The sequence below is a fragment of the Pipra filicauda genome, unplaced genomic scaffold (genome assembly GCF_003945595.2).
Source record: "Pipra filicauda isolate LSUMZ 115617 unplaced genomic scaffold, ASM394559v2 scaffold50_size3627746_pilon, whole genome shotgun sequence".
Classification (NCBI taxonomy): domain Eukaryota; kingdom Metazoa; phylum Chordata; class Aves; order Passeriformes; family Pipridae; genus Pipra; species Pipra filicauda.
In genome coordinates this window covers 3318267-3336405 of record NW_024104654.1, presented here as the reverse complement: position 1 = coordinate 3336405, position 18139 = coordinate 3318267, and the positions used below count along the sequence as shown (strand labels likewise).

Below are 18139 nucleotides of genomic sequence, written 5' to 3'. Positions count from 1 at the left end.
AGGAATCTTAATTTATTTAAGGTTTGTGTAAATGACTATCCTTCTGTATGAAACAGTAAGAACTGTAAGAAGACAACAATTGTCTATTGTGAATTTTGTATTCATGGTTTGTCTTTAACAAAGAAAATGCCTACAAGTCTTTACAGTAACTTAACTATTTAAATAGTTAACTGTTTTTTTTTTCTTTCCCTGGGTACACGAAAGCCAGTTCACCATTTCCATCAGAGCAAGGGAGATGTTGATTGTATTTATCTTTGAATACTGCAGTGCTTCAGTAGTTAGATTTTTCCATAAGTCTTTGAAACACCCCAGTAGAATTTTTCAACAAATAAATGCCAGCCTTTTTAAAATTTCTTACTTGACTTGCATATTCTTCAGCTTTCTTAAATTTCATGGCTTAAAGTAATTGAAAGCAGATAGTTTATTCATGCTCTGATTGTAGCAGGAAGGAAATAGGAACACTTCATGTAATTACCACAAAGTGCATCAATTACAGTTTTAATAATATTTTGAATTTAGTTATGAAGCATGCATTTTGCTGACTTCTTTTCCTAGTATTTTTTCCATTTTATAATATCCAGCTATTGGACTTCTTCCTTTGCTTCAAGTTCTTATTTTACCCTAAAAATAAGCATAAGCAGAAGATTATCCATAGATCTGTTTTCATCAATCTGCAACCTCAACAGCAAGGGAAAAGAGAAGATGCATTTTACAGCATGCTTGGAAGGTTTTTTCAAGTAATGGGCTCAAAACAGCAGTCCCTTTGCATGGTACGGTAACTTTTGTGCCATGCCTGTTAGTATTTGAAAGTGCATCTTTATTTAATAATATTTTGTGGTAGTCCTGTCTACACAGTCAGGATCCAGTCTCAGCTAAGAGAGGAGGACCCCTCCACTACATGTGTGTTCACTGACAGTAAGATTAGTCTGCAATTTACATTAATAATAGAATTTGCATCTAAACTATTTGAAGTACTTCCATGGTGCAGCAATGGTTAAAAGCATACCACCGCACCCCCAAAAAAACTACAAACAAAAAACCACAGAGGAAATCTCACAGGTCTTACTTATAGTACTGCAGCTGAGACACTAGGATAAAATTATTTTTGTTTCTAAATCTTCAGACTACATTCTCTGGCCCATTTCTTTATGTGGGGTGTGAGTGGGTGTTGAACAGATGAATTGCCACTTGGCAAGCCAGGTATGGAAGAGGGGTTAACACAGTGTTGGGCTCCTGCTTCCTGTTCCCCTCCTCCTGTATCTTGCCAAATGAATGACAGTTTCTAAACCTTTGTCAATAACATCTGTGTCCTAGTTGGTCTGGGATTGTGTCACTGTGGAGGTGAACATTTGCAAACTAGCACAGGATACTGCTAGTGAATGCGTTCTAGTGTGTAGCTCAGCTAAACTGCTGCTTTGAGGTAGTCAAGCTTTATTATAGTTGGAACATAACTTCCTGGGACCTGGACTCTTCCCAAGGATACCTGCTGCCAGGTTTGGGATTAGAGATGTTCTAATCAGTGAGGAGAAGCCACTGCTGGAGTGGTTTTGTGGTTTTTTTTTTTTAGACAAAATCTTAATTACTTTTGAGGCTCTGGAAGGTGAATCACTTAATTGTGTGCATTAGGCAAAGTTAAATACGTGGAACTTTTACCCTAGCAGCTTACCATTTTCCCCATTAGAGCTAATTTAGAATCCAAGGATTTCTCCCTCATCGATATTCAATGATGGCTTCAGAAATACAGGAATGCCCTTTGGTCTTGCTGTAGAGCTTCCAAATCTGCGGTCATTTGAAGGAATGAACCTAAATGCTTAAAAAGAAGAAAGAATTAATAGGAAAAGCTGTGCACATTACTAGAAAGAAGTTTGCAGCTTTTCAAAGCAGAGTGGTTTTCTACTCTGTTTAAGTATATCAACAGGTAATAGGCATCGTTTCCCGAAAGGCATTATAATAACTTGGTAGTCATTTTTCTTTCAGAGGAGAAAAAAAAAAAGCCCAGTCCAAGTCCAATCACTCTTTTGGTTGTCAGCTGTTACATTTCCCAGGATTTTTGTTAGCAAGGTGTTTTTCATTAGGTGTGCACTTTCATGAGATCACAAAAGAACAGTGTGTCTAGCAGAACCTTGTTTTCTTGCATATGCTTACAATTACATGCTCTTCTCCAAGTTGTAGTTTACTATAATTCTAAATGTTCTGTAGTTAAAATAATATCTAGTGTACCTTAATACTTCTATTTATGGGGAACATGACTACTCCCTTGCCTGCCTTTCTTAGTGTTTTCTTTGTCTTAGATTAAACTTTCAAGCGAGTAACTAATCCAGATATAGAAATGGATCAAAGGAGATTGCAAAACTTAAGTATTTGGTGCTCGTGCCAGTGATTAAAAAAAAAAAAAAAAAGAGAGAAACTACAAAAAAAGGAAAACAACCCAAAAACTTGAAAGAAAATAGCCTCTTGGGTCAAACTTTTGACTGAATAATGTCTGTCAGCTTTATAAAAATGCAGATTTAAAAGTAGAAGTGGAGCATATTGCTGCAGTACTACCAGCCTTCCAGTTAGAAAAGTGCGGAGAGATGTGTGAGTTTGTGTAGAGATCTTTGAGTTTACCATAGAGAAGTATATAGAGATACATAAAATAATGTGCTTCATATTCATGTATGCAAATCATAGTGAGACCACTTTCTTTGAAAGGTCATAGCCATAAGGAAGGGGATGTACCTGTGGGGAAAAAAGGAAATGTCACTCCTGTCTTCAAGGAGAATCTGGGAAATTACACGCCAGTCAATCACTCTTGCCTTGATCATTGGAAAGGTGATGGATCAAATCCTCCTGGAAGGCATTTGCAAGCATCTGAAAGATATGAAGGTGATTGGGAGTAGTCAACATGGATTTTTATGAAGGGGAAACCGTGGTTCGCCAACCTGAAAGCCTTCAGTGACGAGCTTGATGGATGGCATAACAGCAGTGGATATTGCTTCCTTTAGTAAGACTTTCAACTCTGCATCTCGTACATCCTTGTAGACAAACTAATGAAGTAGAGACTAGGAAGTGCACAGTGAAGTGGATTGAGAACTGGCTGAGTTGATGGGCTCAAAGGATCAGTGCCATGAAATTGAGCTGGACGCCAGTCACTAGAGCGGTGTCCCAAGGGTTGATACTGAGACCAGTGCTGTTTAACATCATCGTCAGTGATGTGAACAAAGACAGAAAGCACAACCTCAACAAGTTGGCAGATGATATCCAGAGGTGCCTTCCAACCTCAGCCATTCTGTGAAATGTGTTATATCTTCATCATTTGATCTGTCTTGAAAAATTACTGTTTTTTCAAAGTCTGAAATCCAGCTCGTGACAAATAATAGAAGAGAAACCAAGGGGATGGGGAGCTATGAGGGAACAAGTGTAAGATGAATATGAAAGATCAAATAGCTCATATGGAATAAGTAACAATGTGAAGAACGCAGTGGAATACTTTGCAGCAAAGGAAGACATTTTTGCAATGTATCTTGACAGCAGTATGATGAGGGGGAGGATGTGGTGCCATTTTCTTTTCCTGAAGAAAAAAGGTGACGTATCACCAAAAGTTTTTTTGGAAGCTGTGTGGTCAAAAAATGAAAGATATACTTCTACTGGATCATCAGTTGTTACGGACTTGGGTATGAAACACTTGTGTAACACTAGTGTGTCTAGAAAGAGATACCTAAAGATATTAAAAAACCTGTCAATTCTATAGGATTAAAGTGTTACAGAGATTCGTATTTTTAGACTTTTATTGGATTAGCCCTGTATCTTTTATTCTTAGCTGGAGGTGCTAAGTACTGGAATCCAATGGAAAATATAAATGAAAACACAATATTTAGTCTTCATTGCAAGACTTCCTGGTGATTTTGTAAATTGACAGTCTTTAAAGATAGTGAAAAGTTTTGGGTTTGTTTTTTATAATTCACAGGGCACATCCATTCAAGCAATTCCTGAATATGAATGTACTCTTTCATAGCTTTTTATAGAAAATGCAAGGCCATTTAACAAGTTTTAAGTAAGGATAGTGAAAGGATACTATAAACTCAAAGATTTACATAATATGTGAGATCAACAGAAAACACCTGAAAATTTTTATCCAAGCAACTGGTGTTTAGCAAAATGTCCTAAAAATCTTGATAATATTTTACCACACAGTGCTGTTAGTTTCAAATTAATAATAAGATGGAGTGCTGAATAGGGGAACATTTGATGGGTATTTTTCTGATTTCCAAGTGAAAAGCTCATTTCTTAAGTTGATTCAAATGAAAGTAAGGTGCAAGGAAAGGTCAGAAATCTCTATTTCAGGTATGGGTTTTTCAAATCCACTTCTCTTAGACTACTGCTTTTGTTCAAAGCCCCGTTTACCTGATTGTCGAGTCCAACCTTATCTGTAATTTTTTGTAGCCTTTTATTATCTTCTGCAGGTGTTTCCAAAAGATCTGACTGTATCAGTTTGTCTGGGGTACTGACTTATGCTTTGTATGGTGGAACCTAAATTTGGGTTTTCTGCTTTTTAGCTCAGTATTTCTTTTCCATAAACCATCCTCAAAATAATTAATCCTCTGTGGTGATAAAACCGAAGTCTCACAACCTTCATGTTTACAGCTGGCAATAATACTGGCAACTATTTTTTGCTCTATTAGTGAGTATATCTTGTTTTGAAACGACAGTAAATACAATCTTTGTCCAAAGTTTAAAGAGGAGGTCAAGGGAGAGCAATATATGTATTATAAGAGGAGCTTTGCTAATTTACCAATTCAATAATGTGACCAAACCTAGGCAGAATTACTCTGAGACTGTTATTGCCTGGAGAAAATACAAATAGAGTTTCTGAATTTGGAGTTCTGTAATCAGTGTAAACTTCTATTGAACTGCCACCACATGTCTTAGGGACATACAAATGCAACACAGATTAGTATTTGTAGACATGAAGTTGCATTACGTGATTATTGATGTTTTAGTGACATATTTTTGCCTTATCTTCTGTAGAACTGTCAGACACAAGAAGCAATGGAAGTGGAGTATTTTTTCCCTGACATTTCTACATCATTGTAAATCAAATAATTTTAACCAGTAATCCTAGACAGATTAACAGGCAGTGAAGAGCTATTGCAAAAGGGGAACTACGAATTTGAATCTGAAAGTAACTTGTAGTTTTTCTTTATATTAATATAAACGCTATAAATGTGAAGAGTACTGCTTTTGTTTTCTCTCTCCTTGTTTCCCTGGAGTCCTTCAGGACTAGATCCAATGTTTCAGGACTGATCTTTATAACCACTTGTATCTTTACCTTACAGGATATGAAGTCAATGCAGACCTCTTCTGTGCCTTTGGGAAGTTTGTCCTTGTCTGGTGGAATATATGTTTAATAACAGCACCAGAAACACAAGTGTCCTCATATTGCATATTGACTTGTGAACTGGAAACAAGGTGGTGCTTTAGAGTTCTAGATATGCAAAATAATAGCATTGCTTTTACAGTCTCTAGGAAAAAATAGTTTAAAAAAAAAGCAAGTTTTGTTTTTACAAGAAAAAAACCCCATTATGTTGATGTGTTGATACTGTGTAGCTGCTTAAGGAGACAAAGGTCACCTGGGCAAGCTGGTTCTTTGTTACTTTCCCCCAAGTAATCTTTGTATCTGTTAGCAAAATTCAGGTACATTTGGTAAAAAGATAGGATATCAAAACAGACCAAATTTCATGAGAAATAGATGTCAGATACAGGAGGGTATGTGTTGTGGGAGAAACGCATTGAGAGTTGCACCAGAGCCAACTGGTAAAATACTTTTGCTATTACTTTTTTTAGGCTTAGAAATACTTCGACTTAAATTCCAAGGCATTTGAGTAGATTGATAACTAAAGTATAATAATGTAATGAAAATTATATGGGTGTCATGTAAGTAATATTGAGGAATATCATTCATAGATGGATACCTGATACATAGATAATTTTTCTATCTATCTGCCTGTATATATATATGACTTGTTTGACGATGCAGAGACATTAGCTCATGGGAGGACCATAGTAGATCTCTTTGATTTCTGTAACTATGAACTTGTTCTTTCATTACTAGCCTGTTTTTTTTCATGTGCTGGCTTTCCAAGATGGCCAAATAACTAATTCCGGTGCTGGAAAGAGTAATGTAGGTAATCCTTCACTGTTTGAAGGTTAGCTCAAGTCATCTCAGTGCATTGCCATGCAGTAGTTACAGGTAAAGTGGCTGCAATAACTCATATCCATTTAGATAAATACATTTAGAGGTAAGACTTCTACAGAGGAAAGGCATTCTAGAAACTTCAGATGGAATTTCTGCCACTAATGGTGATGAGCTGTACTCGCCAGACAGAAAAAGAATCAGCATAACTTGTGGTTCTGACCTGAGAGAGGTATGGGGGACTGGAAGCTCTTTCATCACAAATCTACCTTTGAAGTAAGCTTAGTCAATAAAATCTCTGCAGTAGGATTTAAAAAACCCTAGAGTATGATTTTAGAAACAGATGCAGTTTGCAATTTAGTTTTGTTGGTTTTTTTTTTAACTGCTAAATACCTTAAGATTGTGTCAAACAAGTTAACATGTAAAATGCTGTGAGAGGAATATAAATTGTTCAAAATACAGGAAGGAGCCATAGTAAATGCTTTTACTGCAGTCTGCTGTAGAAAGAAAATGCTGTGTTTTGTATGATTTATACTCGTAGAGGAAAAGATTATAAGAAAACAGTCATTTGATTAAATCTAAGCAGTTTTAAAGTAACCTTATAAATAGGACAAACTTACATAAACTTAAAAAACCTTGTTCTTTATGAACTCCCAACTTCATGTCTTGCTCTTAATATGAGTGACACAAAACACAATCTTTAAGGTGTTGTTTGAAATACAAAGTTGCTTTAACAGGTAAACAGAAATCCCATGCAACCACTGGAAAGTGCATACTAATAAATTACATAGACTTTTCACCTTTGTTATTTTTTCTTAATCCAGAACAGGAGGAGTTGTGTTAGTCAATACAAATAGGGTGATATGGAAGCAATGAGGGTATTATTTAAATGAAAAACAATAAAATAGGGCTGTTAAGGAAAATGGTATGAGTTACCACAACTGCATGCAATCCAAGGAGTAAATAAGGCAATTTTCTGCCTTTGTGTGGAAGGATTGGGATGTATGACATTACAGTACTACTGAATATTTGTCAACCTGTGGAAACTGCTCCAACAAAATTAATGAGTAAAAATGGTACTCAGTGTTTCTGTTTCCCATTCAAAATCCCCGCTTGTGAGGCTGAACTCTAAATATAAAAAGGAGTTGGAATTATATGTGGAATAACATAGTACCTAAAAACCAGTTTCAGAGCACGCTCTGCACTTGCATTTGATCCTGCTCTGATGTGTCCACAGCATCCGGAGTCATCCTGACATCTGGTGCTTTAGCAAAACCCTTAGGAAATATGTTTCTTCAAGGTTGATTGTTTTAGTGTATAAAGTTTGTTACTACACTTTTGACTGATGTGTTAATGATATTTGACTTGTTAGATTTTCCTGCTATAATAGTATTTTTGGCCTATGATACCCACCTTTCCTTTCTCGGAGACTTAATACAGAAAGTCATGCCCTGCAGCTTGTCCTGATGTCCTGAGAAATGTAATTATTTTTTTTTTCTTTCAACTTGAATTCAGATCCAATGAAAGTGATAGAAAAGCCTGTCTATTAGGTGGTGTACAGGCTTTGAAAGGAAATTTTTGGACTATGTTCAGTGCATAAAAATGTAATAGTGAGACCAACAGCTTTTATCAGACTGAAACAGAGATAAAATACAGTTGATGGTAAGTAGCAGAAGGCCTCCCTGGCATAGATACAGCATCCTTTTATCTTGCCAAACACTTCCTGTACTTTTAAAATTTTTGAGCATGTGTGCTTTGATAATTTAGAGTTTTGTTTTTGTTTGGCTGTTACTGATTATTTTAACGACTCCAGGTTTTAATGAGAATTTTATTTAGATGGTTGATTTATTTATTTTAAACAGCTCTGGGATGTTCTTTATAGGAAAATAATTGCAGGAAGTATTACATTAAAATAGGTTTTCTTAATTTTCCAATGCTTTTCACAATTAATGTGTTCTGTAATAAAAAAGTGTTTTGATGATTAGATTTAATACCTGTTGAGTTCTGTGGAGCCATTGTTTTCACCAGTGGTTGTGGTGGTCTTTTGATTATAATTTATTTTAAAGCCCCAAATCAGTTAATAGATGCAACAGAAATTATCTTGATTGCGAATACACATCTTTGAATTCAAGGAAAGAAATTAACTTCAGAAGAGTGCTGATACTATCTCTTGAATGAGGATTATTGACACTGTTATTGTGCGAGAGTGCTGTTTAGCATTGAAGTAGTCAGTTTTGTTCAAAGTGGAAGGAAAATGGATTATTTTCTTCAATCAGAAAATATTCCAAAAAGACAGTTCCAGTCCCTAAGAATGCAATAAGGGAGCATCCCACCTTGATAATAAGGAACTGTTTTGGTGTATGTTATGAGTGCTTGAAGATCAGCAAGGTTATTAGAGATGTACTTTAAGAAGCATGAACGCTGAATGTGTTGTTGGTCATAGACCGAAGCCTAGTAGATTTTGCTTCACAGCTCTTCTTATCCGAGGACTTAACTGGGAAGTGATAAACCACAACAATATATTAAAATTTCTACTGCTATGCCACAAAAGTGCTCTTTTAAGCAGGCTACATTTTGCTAAGCCCTTGCAGTTGTCTTTCTAAACCTTTTTGATTATTTTTTTCTGTGCCATTGAATTATGAATTTCACAACTAGACATTTTTAACTTATTTGTGTTTCATACTTCTCAGGCACTTGCTCACATACAATTGAAGAAGTTCAGTTTTGATTTGGTATGATTGTAGGGTTGTGTTTTTGATTCTGTTCCTGTATTGTTTAATACTTTGAAATCTAAAATATAAAGAAGTCATTAAATATAAATCTTAATAGAATCATTGAGGTCATGATTGCAAAAGCAAAACAATTTAGGGATAAAAGCCCTTTGCTTAGCGTTGTTCTTTTCAAGTTAAACTGCTTTTTTTTTAAATTGAAAAGGAATGTTATACTTCTATCAGTTACCTTGTCACAGGTAGAAATGGATGGCACGGCCAGTTCTGAATATTGGTGGCACAGCCATTAATGATGCACAAATAGCAGTGGTTAACAAAAGTCACTGGTGTGACTCACCCCATCACTGTGAATCCTCTGCGGAGTAATATTTTAGTAGTCAAATTCGTAAGTATTGAATTATCCAAATGAAAATTAGTAAGGATGATACTAAAACCTTATTAAAAGGTGCATTAAAATGCAGGTGTAAAGAGTATGAGTCTGTTCATAAACATACATAGACTGCTGCAAAGAGTTAATAATAGGGGTGGGGAGGAGGTAGCATCTACGTTATAATAATACTATAATACAGAATTCAAAGGAATTTGTATTAGTCACCAATAGCTATGTTTAAAATCAGTCTTTGAAAATTACCAATTTCAGAAACAGACTAGTAGCAAAAATATGTAGATCAATAGTTCCTACAGACCTGGTTTGATGCTAAAAGTACTAAGAATCAAAGATCGCAATGGCTAAGCTGTCTGAAAAGGTGCATTTTTTCCTCGTTACTTTGATGGGTAAAGTGTAGTTAGAGGAGGACTCAGCAGCAGAGTACTTTTCCTGGAGCATGAGACAATGTTCTGTGACTTCCAGACATCTAGTATGCAAACACAGAAATAATCATCTCCTGCTCCTATCAATAACTTGCTCTGAGCAACAGGAATGCTGGTTTTGGTGCTGAGGCATTTTTTTTGTTTTGGTTTGGTTTTTTTGTTGTGGTGGTGGTGGTTTTGGTTTTTTTTTTTTTGGTTACATCTCATCAAGACAGACTGGTATAATTTTCACTTTGTTTGCATTTTTACCTTCAAAATAGAAATTTAGATAAGTAAGTTTTGAAGTCTTGAGTTTCCTCTCTGTGAATGTACACAAACATTTTCAACATATGTTAAGCAGCAGTGTGTGACTGCAATGTTCGTTCTAAGTAGCAGTCCTGTAGAAAAGATGTGAAGAAAATGCATGGCTGGTAACCTTAACATGAGTCAATAGTCTTGCAGAGTGAGGCAGGATACCTCACTCATATAAAAGTCATATAAGGATCATATAAAGTGGAAGATACTGTGCAAGGCATGTAAAACAATCCCTCTACTGTATTTAGCATTAGTGAAGCTTCAGCAGGAGCAGTGTGTAATTTGGAGCACTTGAGTTGAAATAAATAGGTGGCCCAAGGCAGAACAGCTAAAAGGAATCCACCAGAATGATCATACATCCAGAAAAAAATAACCAACTAGGAAACACGGAGCAGGCAAGAGTTCATGTGTTTGTTTTTTTTAATCTTGGTGATAGGACTGAAGAAAGAGGTTTGTCTTGGGAAGTGTAAGAAGTTCTTGCAGTGAAGGAGGGGCTGTCTGCTCCTTCTGCTGATGTAGAAGAGGCAATGAGAGTAACCTTGTCTGTTGTGTGAGAAGGAAAGGAAAAACAGTGCAGTGGAGAAGAATGAAAGAGAATAGATTGCCTGGGAATTGTGCAGCCTTCATCACCAGGATCAGAGTGAAGAGAGAGTGGTATCGCGTCAGGTCAGGCAGATGGGTGAAGGTGACTGCCTGAAGTTCTTGCTGTAGCCTGTGGGGTTTTATGTCCTTTGTTCAAAATTAGCTTGCTTCTTAGGATTTCTTTTTACACTTTGCAAATAATGATTAAATTAGAAGCACCTAAAAATGATTCAGTGAGGATCTTTTTTCTCTCATCAATAGTAATAGTGATTATAAATGCACAAGATTAGGATTTGTCCAGTTATCACAACAACGCGTCCTACAAAGCCAGATAAGATTTAGTGCTGTGCTATGGTCACAAGAATTCATTCATGATAGTGAATTCTTCCCCTGCTGTTGAGGTGGGGTTTGGGAAAGGAAGGGTGATTTTTCTGAAGTGTAGTTCTGTGGGATTACCAGAAACTTGTTAGTCTCTGAAGTTGCAGCTGTAAATTGCTGCATGGCTTTTCACATTTGGTTTACGATCATAACAGGTTTTTCATTTGCATTTGTTTGGCATGAGCAAATTATTTTACTTAATGGCAAAACTAAAGATCCCTCTATTAGAACAAAAATGAGTGACTTCAAGTTGATTATTTGTAGTTATAAAAAAAAAAGATAGCTGTCTTAGTGTGTTTTCAGAACAGAGTATATAATTGCTGAAAGATTTTTCTTCACTTGTTCAGCCCAAGTAATTTGAATCAGCTATTTCAGCTTTCATTTTTTCTGAATAATTAAATTTTAATTGAAAATTAACAAATTAAACTAATGCTTATCCAGATTTCTCTCTTCTTTCTGCTTATTTTTCTTTGCAAATAAGTTTCTAATGTGTAATGGGTTGCCCAAAATCTGTGAGTTGTTTGTTTTGTTTTTTTTTTCTCCAGATGGTAGATTAGAGTAAAAGATACCTAATAAGGATCCCTGACCCATATATTGACTTTTGTTAGTGAACTTCAGTGTTTTTCAGGGATTCCTCAAAATGCATATGTGCATTTAAATTGAATGGTCTTGTTTGGAAAATTCTTTCAACCAAAAATGTTGTTCCAGGCTACTCATGCAATGATATTAGAAATGGGAACCTTCCTAATAAGACATCTTATTTAAAATTTAATTTTTTTAAATGTGATGCTGTATTTTTACAGTGATATGACTATATCAATATTTTTGTCTGTAGGAAGAATCTTCTGTTCCAAACAGAGCTGTTTAAGTGAAGGACCTTTGACTCTAGAAAAAAAGGTGAACTGCTGTGAATGGTTATTCCAGAACAACTGAGGGGTGTTTTTCATTTTGCAGCTTTAGAATACTCCTACACGGATTTCTAAATTGTCTCTGTTGTTAAACAGGTTCTGTAGCTCCTGAAATCTTGAGTGTGAGTCAGGGTGTTGATACTTATTTTGCTAACCAGTACTGTCTTATCTCATTGTGCTTTCTCTTCTCATCTCTACCTACCTTGAACTTAGGGTAGAAGATCTTTGGTGCAGGAATTGTTACCCAGTGCTGTGTTGATTAGTCATCTGGTAAAATGGAGTCTTTGTGTGAATAGGGCTCCTTGTCCTTATCAAAATCCAAACAGTAAAATATCTTAAGGTGAAAACACCATGGGGATGTTACAAGCATTTTTGTAGAATATTATCAACTTGAGAATTTGCAGGGGGAAAAATGATACTTTAGGTCAATGTATTATATATCTGAAAAATTTTAGTGCCTGTGTAATGTGTCATTAACTCTACTCAAAAAATATTAATTAGGCATGTAGCTTATTAGCACCCTGTTTATATTGAAGCACATTTTGTGAAAGGTATGGTTTTGTTCTTTGAGTCACAGTGTAACAATAGAAAGGCTTATGTGGTGAAATGGTGTGTTTCTTACCTAACGGATTGAATTGCTACAAAGTTCAGCGTTAACTCTGAATTTAAAGATGTACGCTGCTTGTTTATTTCTAGAACTTTTGTGGAAACAATCTAAATGGAGTGCTTTGAGAGCTGTGTGCCCACATACTGAATTTTTTTTATGTTGAAGCAGTATTTACCTGGAATGTATGCCTTTATTAAAAAACAAAATGGAAACGGGGTGGTGGTGGTATGGGGGACAATTTCTTCTGCAAATCACTGAGCTTAATACAGCACAAGTTGGATCTGTTATTGCTGTTGGAAGACAATGGGATATATCTTACCTTTTTTGATCACGGTCAAGCTATAATATTTTCTTCCATCTTTAACCTGCTCTCAGAAATGCAACACCTCAGCTTCCTTTTACGTTATTTTTTACACGAATTCTAGAGTTACAGAAATCCACTTTGGAGCCTTTCATAAACAACAGTAATTATGTTTCTCAAGGAAATTTTTTTCTGGATTACTAATTTTTTGTACCTGTTTTACACAATGTGAATTACTTATTACTTATCAAATTGTGATCTTTTGCCTCTTTGCATGTGTTTACAACAGAGCCTGATAGATTCAGGAAGGGCTTGGGAATTGCCTAGAATGTGTTCAGTAAATCACACTAAGATATTGGGATTTATTATGTTCACTTTTAGGTAGTCTAAACTGTTTTGGTGGAATACTCTTTTCTTTAGATCAGTTTAAACTGGGAAAGCAAGACAAGAGCTGTAACTCAGCCTTATAATTTTTACAGGTCACACCTGAATAGGAGCCCCTGTTTGGTCCAGGATTTACAGAATGAAGGGTATCTAAATCACTCTATTTGAGAGCAAGTCTGGCATAGATTATCAGCTTTAGTTGTGAGTTTCCTTACTTTTTTCCCCTCAAAATAAGCACTGCAGGTTTCATTATATTAACATTAGCATTTGAGGAATCTTTTGACTGCAAATACCAAGAATGGATTACAAGAAACAGGACAGCAGAAAATACAGGATTATGGAGTTAATTATGTTTCAAACCAGCTGAGCTCTAGTTTAATTCTTTAACTCACCTCGATAGTAAAACAAAGAAAGAGAAGATGGAGAGAAAAATAATGTAAAGGCAATGCTTTCCAGTTTTGCAGCTGCGTGAATTGGTAAATTGTACACAGGACACTTGTAAATAGGAATAATTAGATCATTTTTCTCTCCGATATTAAGTGATATGGTAATGTTTCATCTGTATCTCACTTGCATATTTTTTATGTAAAATGTGTCTGCAAATGTGCCTAATAAGCCTGGGCAGCTGTAGAGCTGGCTTCCCATCCCTGTGCTGGGGTGGTGGACAGCAGTGGTACTGCCTCCCACCAAAGGATCTATGGCAATTTGGGTAGAAATGTCAGCAGCTTGGCGGCTGCCTGCTCATGCAGGTTGAGGACAGACACCAGGGTGTCAGTGAGGGAACATGGTGCTGGAGCACAGCAACAGCGAAAGGAAACACGAGGAAGATGCAGTCAGGGAGAGCCTGTGTCTGGATCCTTGCACAGCTTTACCGGGACAGAGAAACTTGGCATTTTTATCAAAACGAAGTTGGTTTAAAACTGGAAAACAAACCTTAACTAACTTTTCAGAGACTAATGTTTAGGTTTATCGTGGTATATGTATTGTATATTTATTTTTTTTTCCACAGAAACCTGCTAATATTTTAGTTATGGGTGAAGGTCCTGAGCGAGGAAGAGTAAAAATTGGTATGTTTATATCTTTGATAAGTCCCAGTGTAGCATTTAAGTTAGAATGTTCTGAAAGTGCAGTTGTACCACCTAGTCACTGTAATACTAGTATATGCCTGGGCACATTGCCCAAATGCTGTTTTCTGAGTGACTGACTTCATGATATTAGCCCCATGCACCAGTTCTGACGATGAAATGCTGTAGCCTCATCAATAAAACGTGGAAAATGTCATTATATTTTGTTTAAGTGGGTGTTTGTGTGGGGTGGGGGATTTTGATGTGGGAATAAAAGATGACAGCTAGCTAGGGGGAAAGGAGGAGAAAGAAAGGGGATTTTAAAATTTCCTCCATTTACCTCTGTAATGCCATGACATTACTTTGCTGCTGCTTATAAAAATCTAAATAGGGAACTACTCATTGCTACAAAGCTTAAATGTTTTTTAATGGAATCAAAGGTGTCATTTAGACTACAAAATATTCTTGAAAGAGTAGGCAAGTCCCTTGGAGGTAGCCAAAGGGATCTTAAAAGTTCAGAAAACACAGTAATCCACCCAAAATGCTTAGTGAGAACTCCTGCTAAATGCTCAACCTGGGATTTACCAGGGAAGGAAAGACCCAATGTTTTCCCACTATTGTAACATTTTGTGATGGGAGTTAGTGTTTGGAGTGAGAGGATAATTTATAGAACTTCAATTGTTTTAAATTAAATACGTAAATAAAAATTAACAGTAGTCTAACAGTAATAAACTGTAGCGGGCTGTGCATTATCGTGGCAGTGCTGTGACAGCAGGCTGCTAATGCACAGCCTGCTTACATTTGTTATGGTAAGGCAGCCTTGTTTGGAAGGGTTTTCTAAAGCTAGTTCATCTTTTTCACTTCCCTCTGGCTTTCTTTTATGAGATTATTCTTCTGCATTGTTGCTCTTTCTCTTAGTGTTTTGTTTATCTGAGCTATATTGTTAATCACCAGTATAATGATTCAGGGTAGGATTTTCTTGGAGCATTCAGTGCTGCTCTAGTCCTTCCCTTGCCCTTTGAAACTCAGGGACCAGATGGGCTAGGGCTGAATGCTTCTGCAGATCCTACCCTGAAAGTTTTTAATGCCCTTCCAAGCTTTAAGGTTGACAGTAGGGTTTGAAGTCTTCTGCACAGAAAACAGGCACAGCATGGACAGCAGAAGGGAAAATTCCTTCATGTTACCTTATTCTTCATGGAGCAGTTGCTTCCAAAACAGAGAATGTAGGTCATCCTCTGGGCATGTTCACTTCTGACAGTGGTGGTGATAATTACTGTACACAACTGCTTGCTAGTAATTTCATGTAGACCACCCATTTATTTCTTAGCTTATAACTTTGAATTAATTTGGGAATAACTTAGAAGACAACTAAATTAAGTCACTCTGTTAATGGACAGATGAAAGATTCTGTATTGGGCCGCCAGTCCTCTGAGCCATCCATTCCCAGTGGGGGAAGAGGGAGGGGAACCCTGGATTTCTAAGTGTGTTATCAAAATGTAGAATTTTTGTTTCTTATTTTCTAAAGATATTGCCACAGCAGTAAAAGAATGCAGAAGTTATACCCATACCAAGGGCTTCCACTTTTCCAGTGTAACTAATTTTTCTAAAAAATACATAACTGGGATTTAACTTAAAATAATTTCATAGGCTTTTTGTGTCATTCTGAGTCATAAATTCACTTTCTGCCAACAATTTTCCTTATTATTCATAGTTATTAGTGACTTGATCAATTTTGAGTAATTGATATTTCAGTGTAGAAAACGGTAAAATGTTTCTCTTTTTAAATGCATTAAAACAATCATAAATAGGAATGCATATGAAAAATAATTAAGAATTCTGTAGTCAAGTTAGACCCATATTTACACTACAGTTTTCCCTCATGTAGGTCCTTTTCCCTCGGAATGGCTACTCATCTCATTTCATTTGGGTCTTTCTCAGCATATGAATATCCCTACACCGCAGAGTCCCTCTGTCTTGGGGTTTGGGGAGTGGTGGGTTGGGAAGGAGACCTGGTGGGAGAAGCTGCGTATTTTAGTCTCTGCCCATTTTTTCCTGTAAGACTTATATTTGATAGTTCAGACAGCTTTCTAGGCAGTTGTATAATACCAATTCTAAAAAGTAGTTTTTAATGATATAGTGCCCACAACCAGAATTTTAAAATTATAGCCTAAATGGTATTCAGTGCTGGTATATTGATACTGGAAATACATCTTGACAGAAAATCAGCAGGGAGGCAGATGCTGTAGGCTTAGTTGCTGGTTTTGTGTGAAGGAAGTCTTGCTACAGCTAACTTCATGAGGAGGGAGCTTTTGTCATGTGCATGTATGTATTATAAATCATTCTAACCTTTGCAGAACCTGCATTTTGCTCACTTTAAAAACTGCTGCTTTTTGAAGAACCATCCTATAATAACAGAGTATTTTACCGGAGAGTATCAGTAAAATGAGTCAGGATTTACCAGTGTCCTAAGAAGTGAGTTGATGCACTTCTTCAGAACAATGGTTAATTCTTCATTCTAAATGGCTTAGTAATGATTTATAATTATATACTTTGTAGATGATGCCATCCAGTAACTTCTACAAAAGCTTTAAGAAAAATCTGCTCACAGAGTTCATATCTGCTACAGTCCGCGTTTGCACTTTATTTAGCAGTGGTGGTAGCACTAACAAGTAAACTCAATCAGTTTGTTTAAAAAAAAAATTGGTAGTTTTCCTCAAATTTTAAAGCTTCTCTCTTTGAATTTTGCAGCTGACATGGGCTTTGCCCGATTATTTAATTCACCTCTGAAGCCTTTAGCAGACTTGGATCCAGTAGTTGTAACCTTCTGGTATCGAGCTCCAGAGTTGCTTCTTGGAGCAAGGCATTATACCAAAGCTATTGGTAAGTAAATTGGACAAAAACTGACTATTTTGTTCTTTATGTAATCTGAACCCAAATACTGAAGTATTGATAAATAATTCAAAGGACAGTTGCTGAGTTAAAGGTGCGTTACTTGCTTCTTGAAGAAATATTAATCTTTAACAAGTTGTTTAGTTTACTGCGGCCTCTGGCTATATATAGGAATGAAATATTTCTGGGTTTTGGTTCCAAATGCCCTGTGATACAATCTAAGTTTATATGGCTTTCACACAAGACTTTCATAAGTGCTGTTAAATAAAAATATGGATGTATCTTTAAACTGCTAGTAGAATTCATGTTATGATGACTGTGAGGCACAGTGCATTAGTTTTATTGCAGAGGTTATTATCTAGCGTAATAAATACATGAAATAAGGAATGTACAGAATGGAAAATGTATTGAGTACTGAAACTAAACTGTAAAATCAAGCTGCATTTTAGCCTCTCTGTGTTTTTTTCAAAGATGGATGACAGATGGCCAGAGCCGTTGTGTGCTGGGGCTGTAGGACAGGGAACAACCCAACAGCAGGCTGGAGGGAGGTTCACCTTTACTGAGTGTGAACAGCTTTGCTATGAAAGGGAGAGAGACTGTAGAGAAAAGGATTGGGAAGTTTTTCTTTTGCTGGCTGGTTTAAAAGATGTGCTAGAGCCTGGCAACCATTTTTTGGGAAATAACTTCCCCTGCAATGCTTCACTTGGTTTGCACAGACATGGAGGATGTATGTCAGCGTACTGTGTCATTTCTGTATTCTTTCCTCAGAACTCAGTCTTTTTTTTTTTCTTTTTTTTTTAGAGCTTGTGTCGATGTTTTTGTCAGAAATTCTAAAATGTTTTTTCATTTACTTCTCTGTTAATACTGTGTTTCTTTTATAGATCAAATACATTTCTTTATATGTTCCTTTAAACTGCTTTTTTATTGTATTTGCATGTTCCCTCACTTTACTGGCACTTTCTTCTGCTTGCAGCATGTGAAAACTGCATGGGCAGTCATAGCCTTCAGTACATAATTTTTT

The 18139-nt window shown here is 36.3% G+C and overlaps 1 protein-coding gene across 5 annotated transcripts in view; it reads left to right on the top strand.

Annotated features, from left to right (window-relative positions):
• Positions 1-18139, top strand: part of CDK8 (cyclin dependent kinase 8) — a 73251-nt gene that overhangs the window by 41237 nt on the left and 13875 nt on the right. For 4 of the 5 annotated variants that reach the window (XM_039386840.1, XM_027727156.2, XM_027727155.2 and 1 more), the window contains 2 exons: positions 14175-14232; positions 16978-17109. In XM_039386840.1, the coding sequence (XP_039242774.1) occupies positions 14175-14232; positions 16978-17109 (190 nt within the window). The remainder of the gene's footprint in view (positions 1-14174; positions 14233-16977; positions 17110-18139) is intronic. The other variant, XM_027727159.2, reaches the window with a different exon arrangement.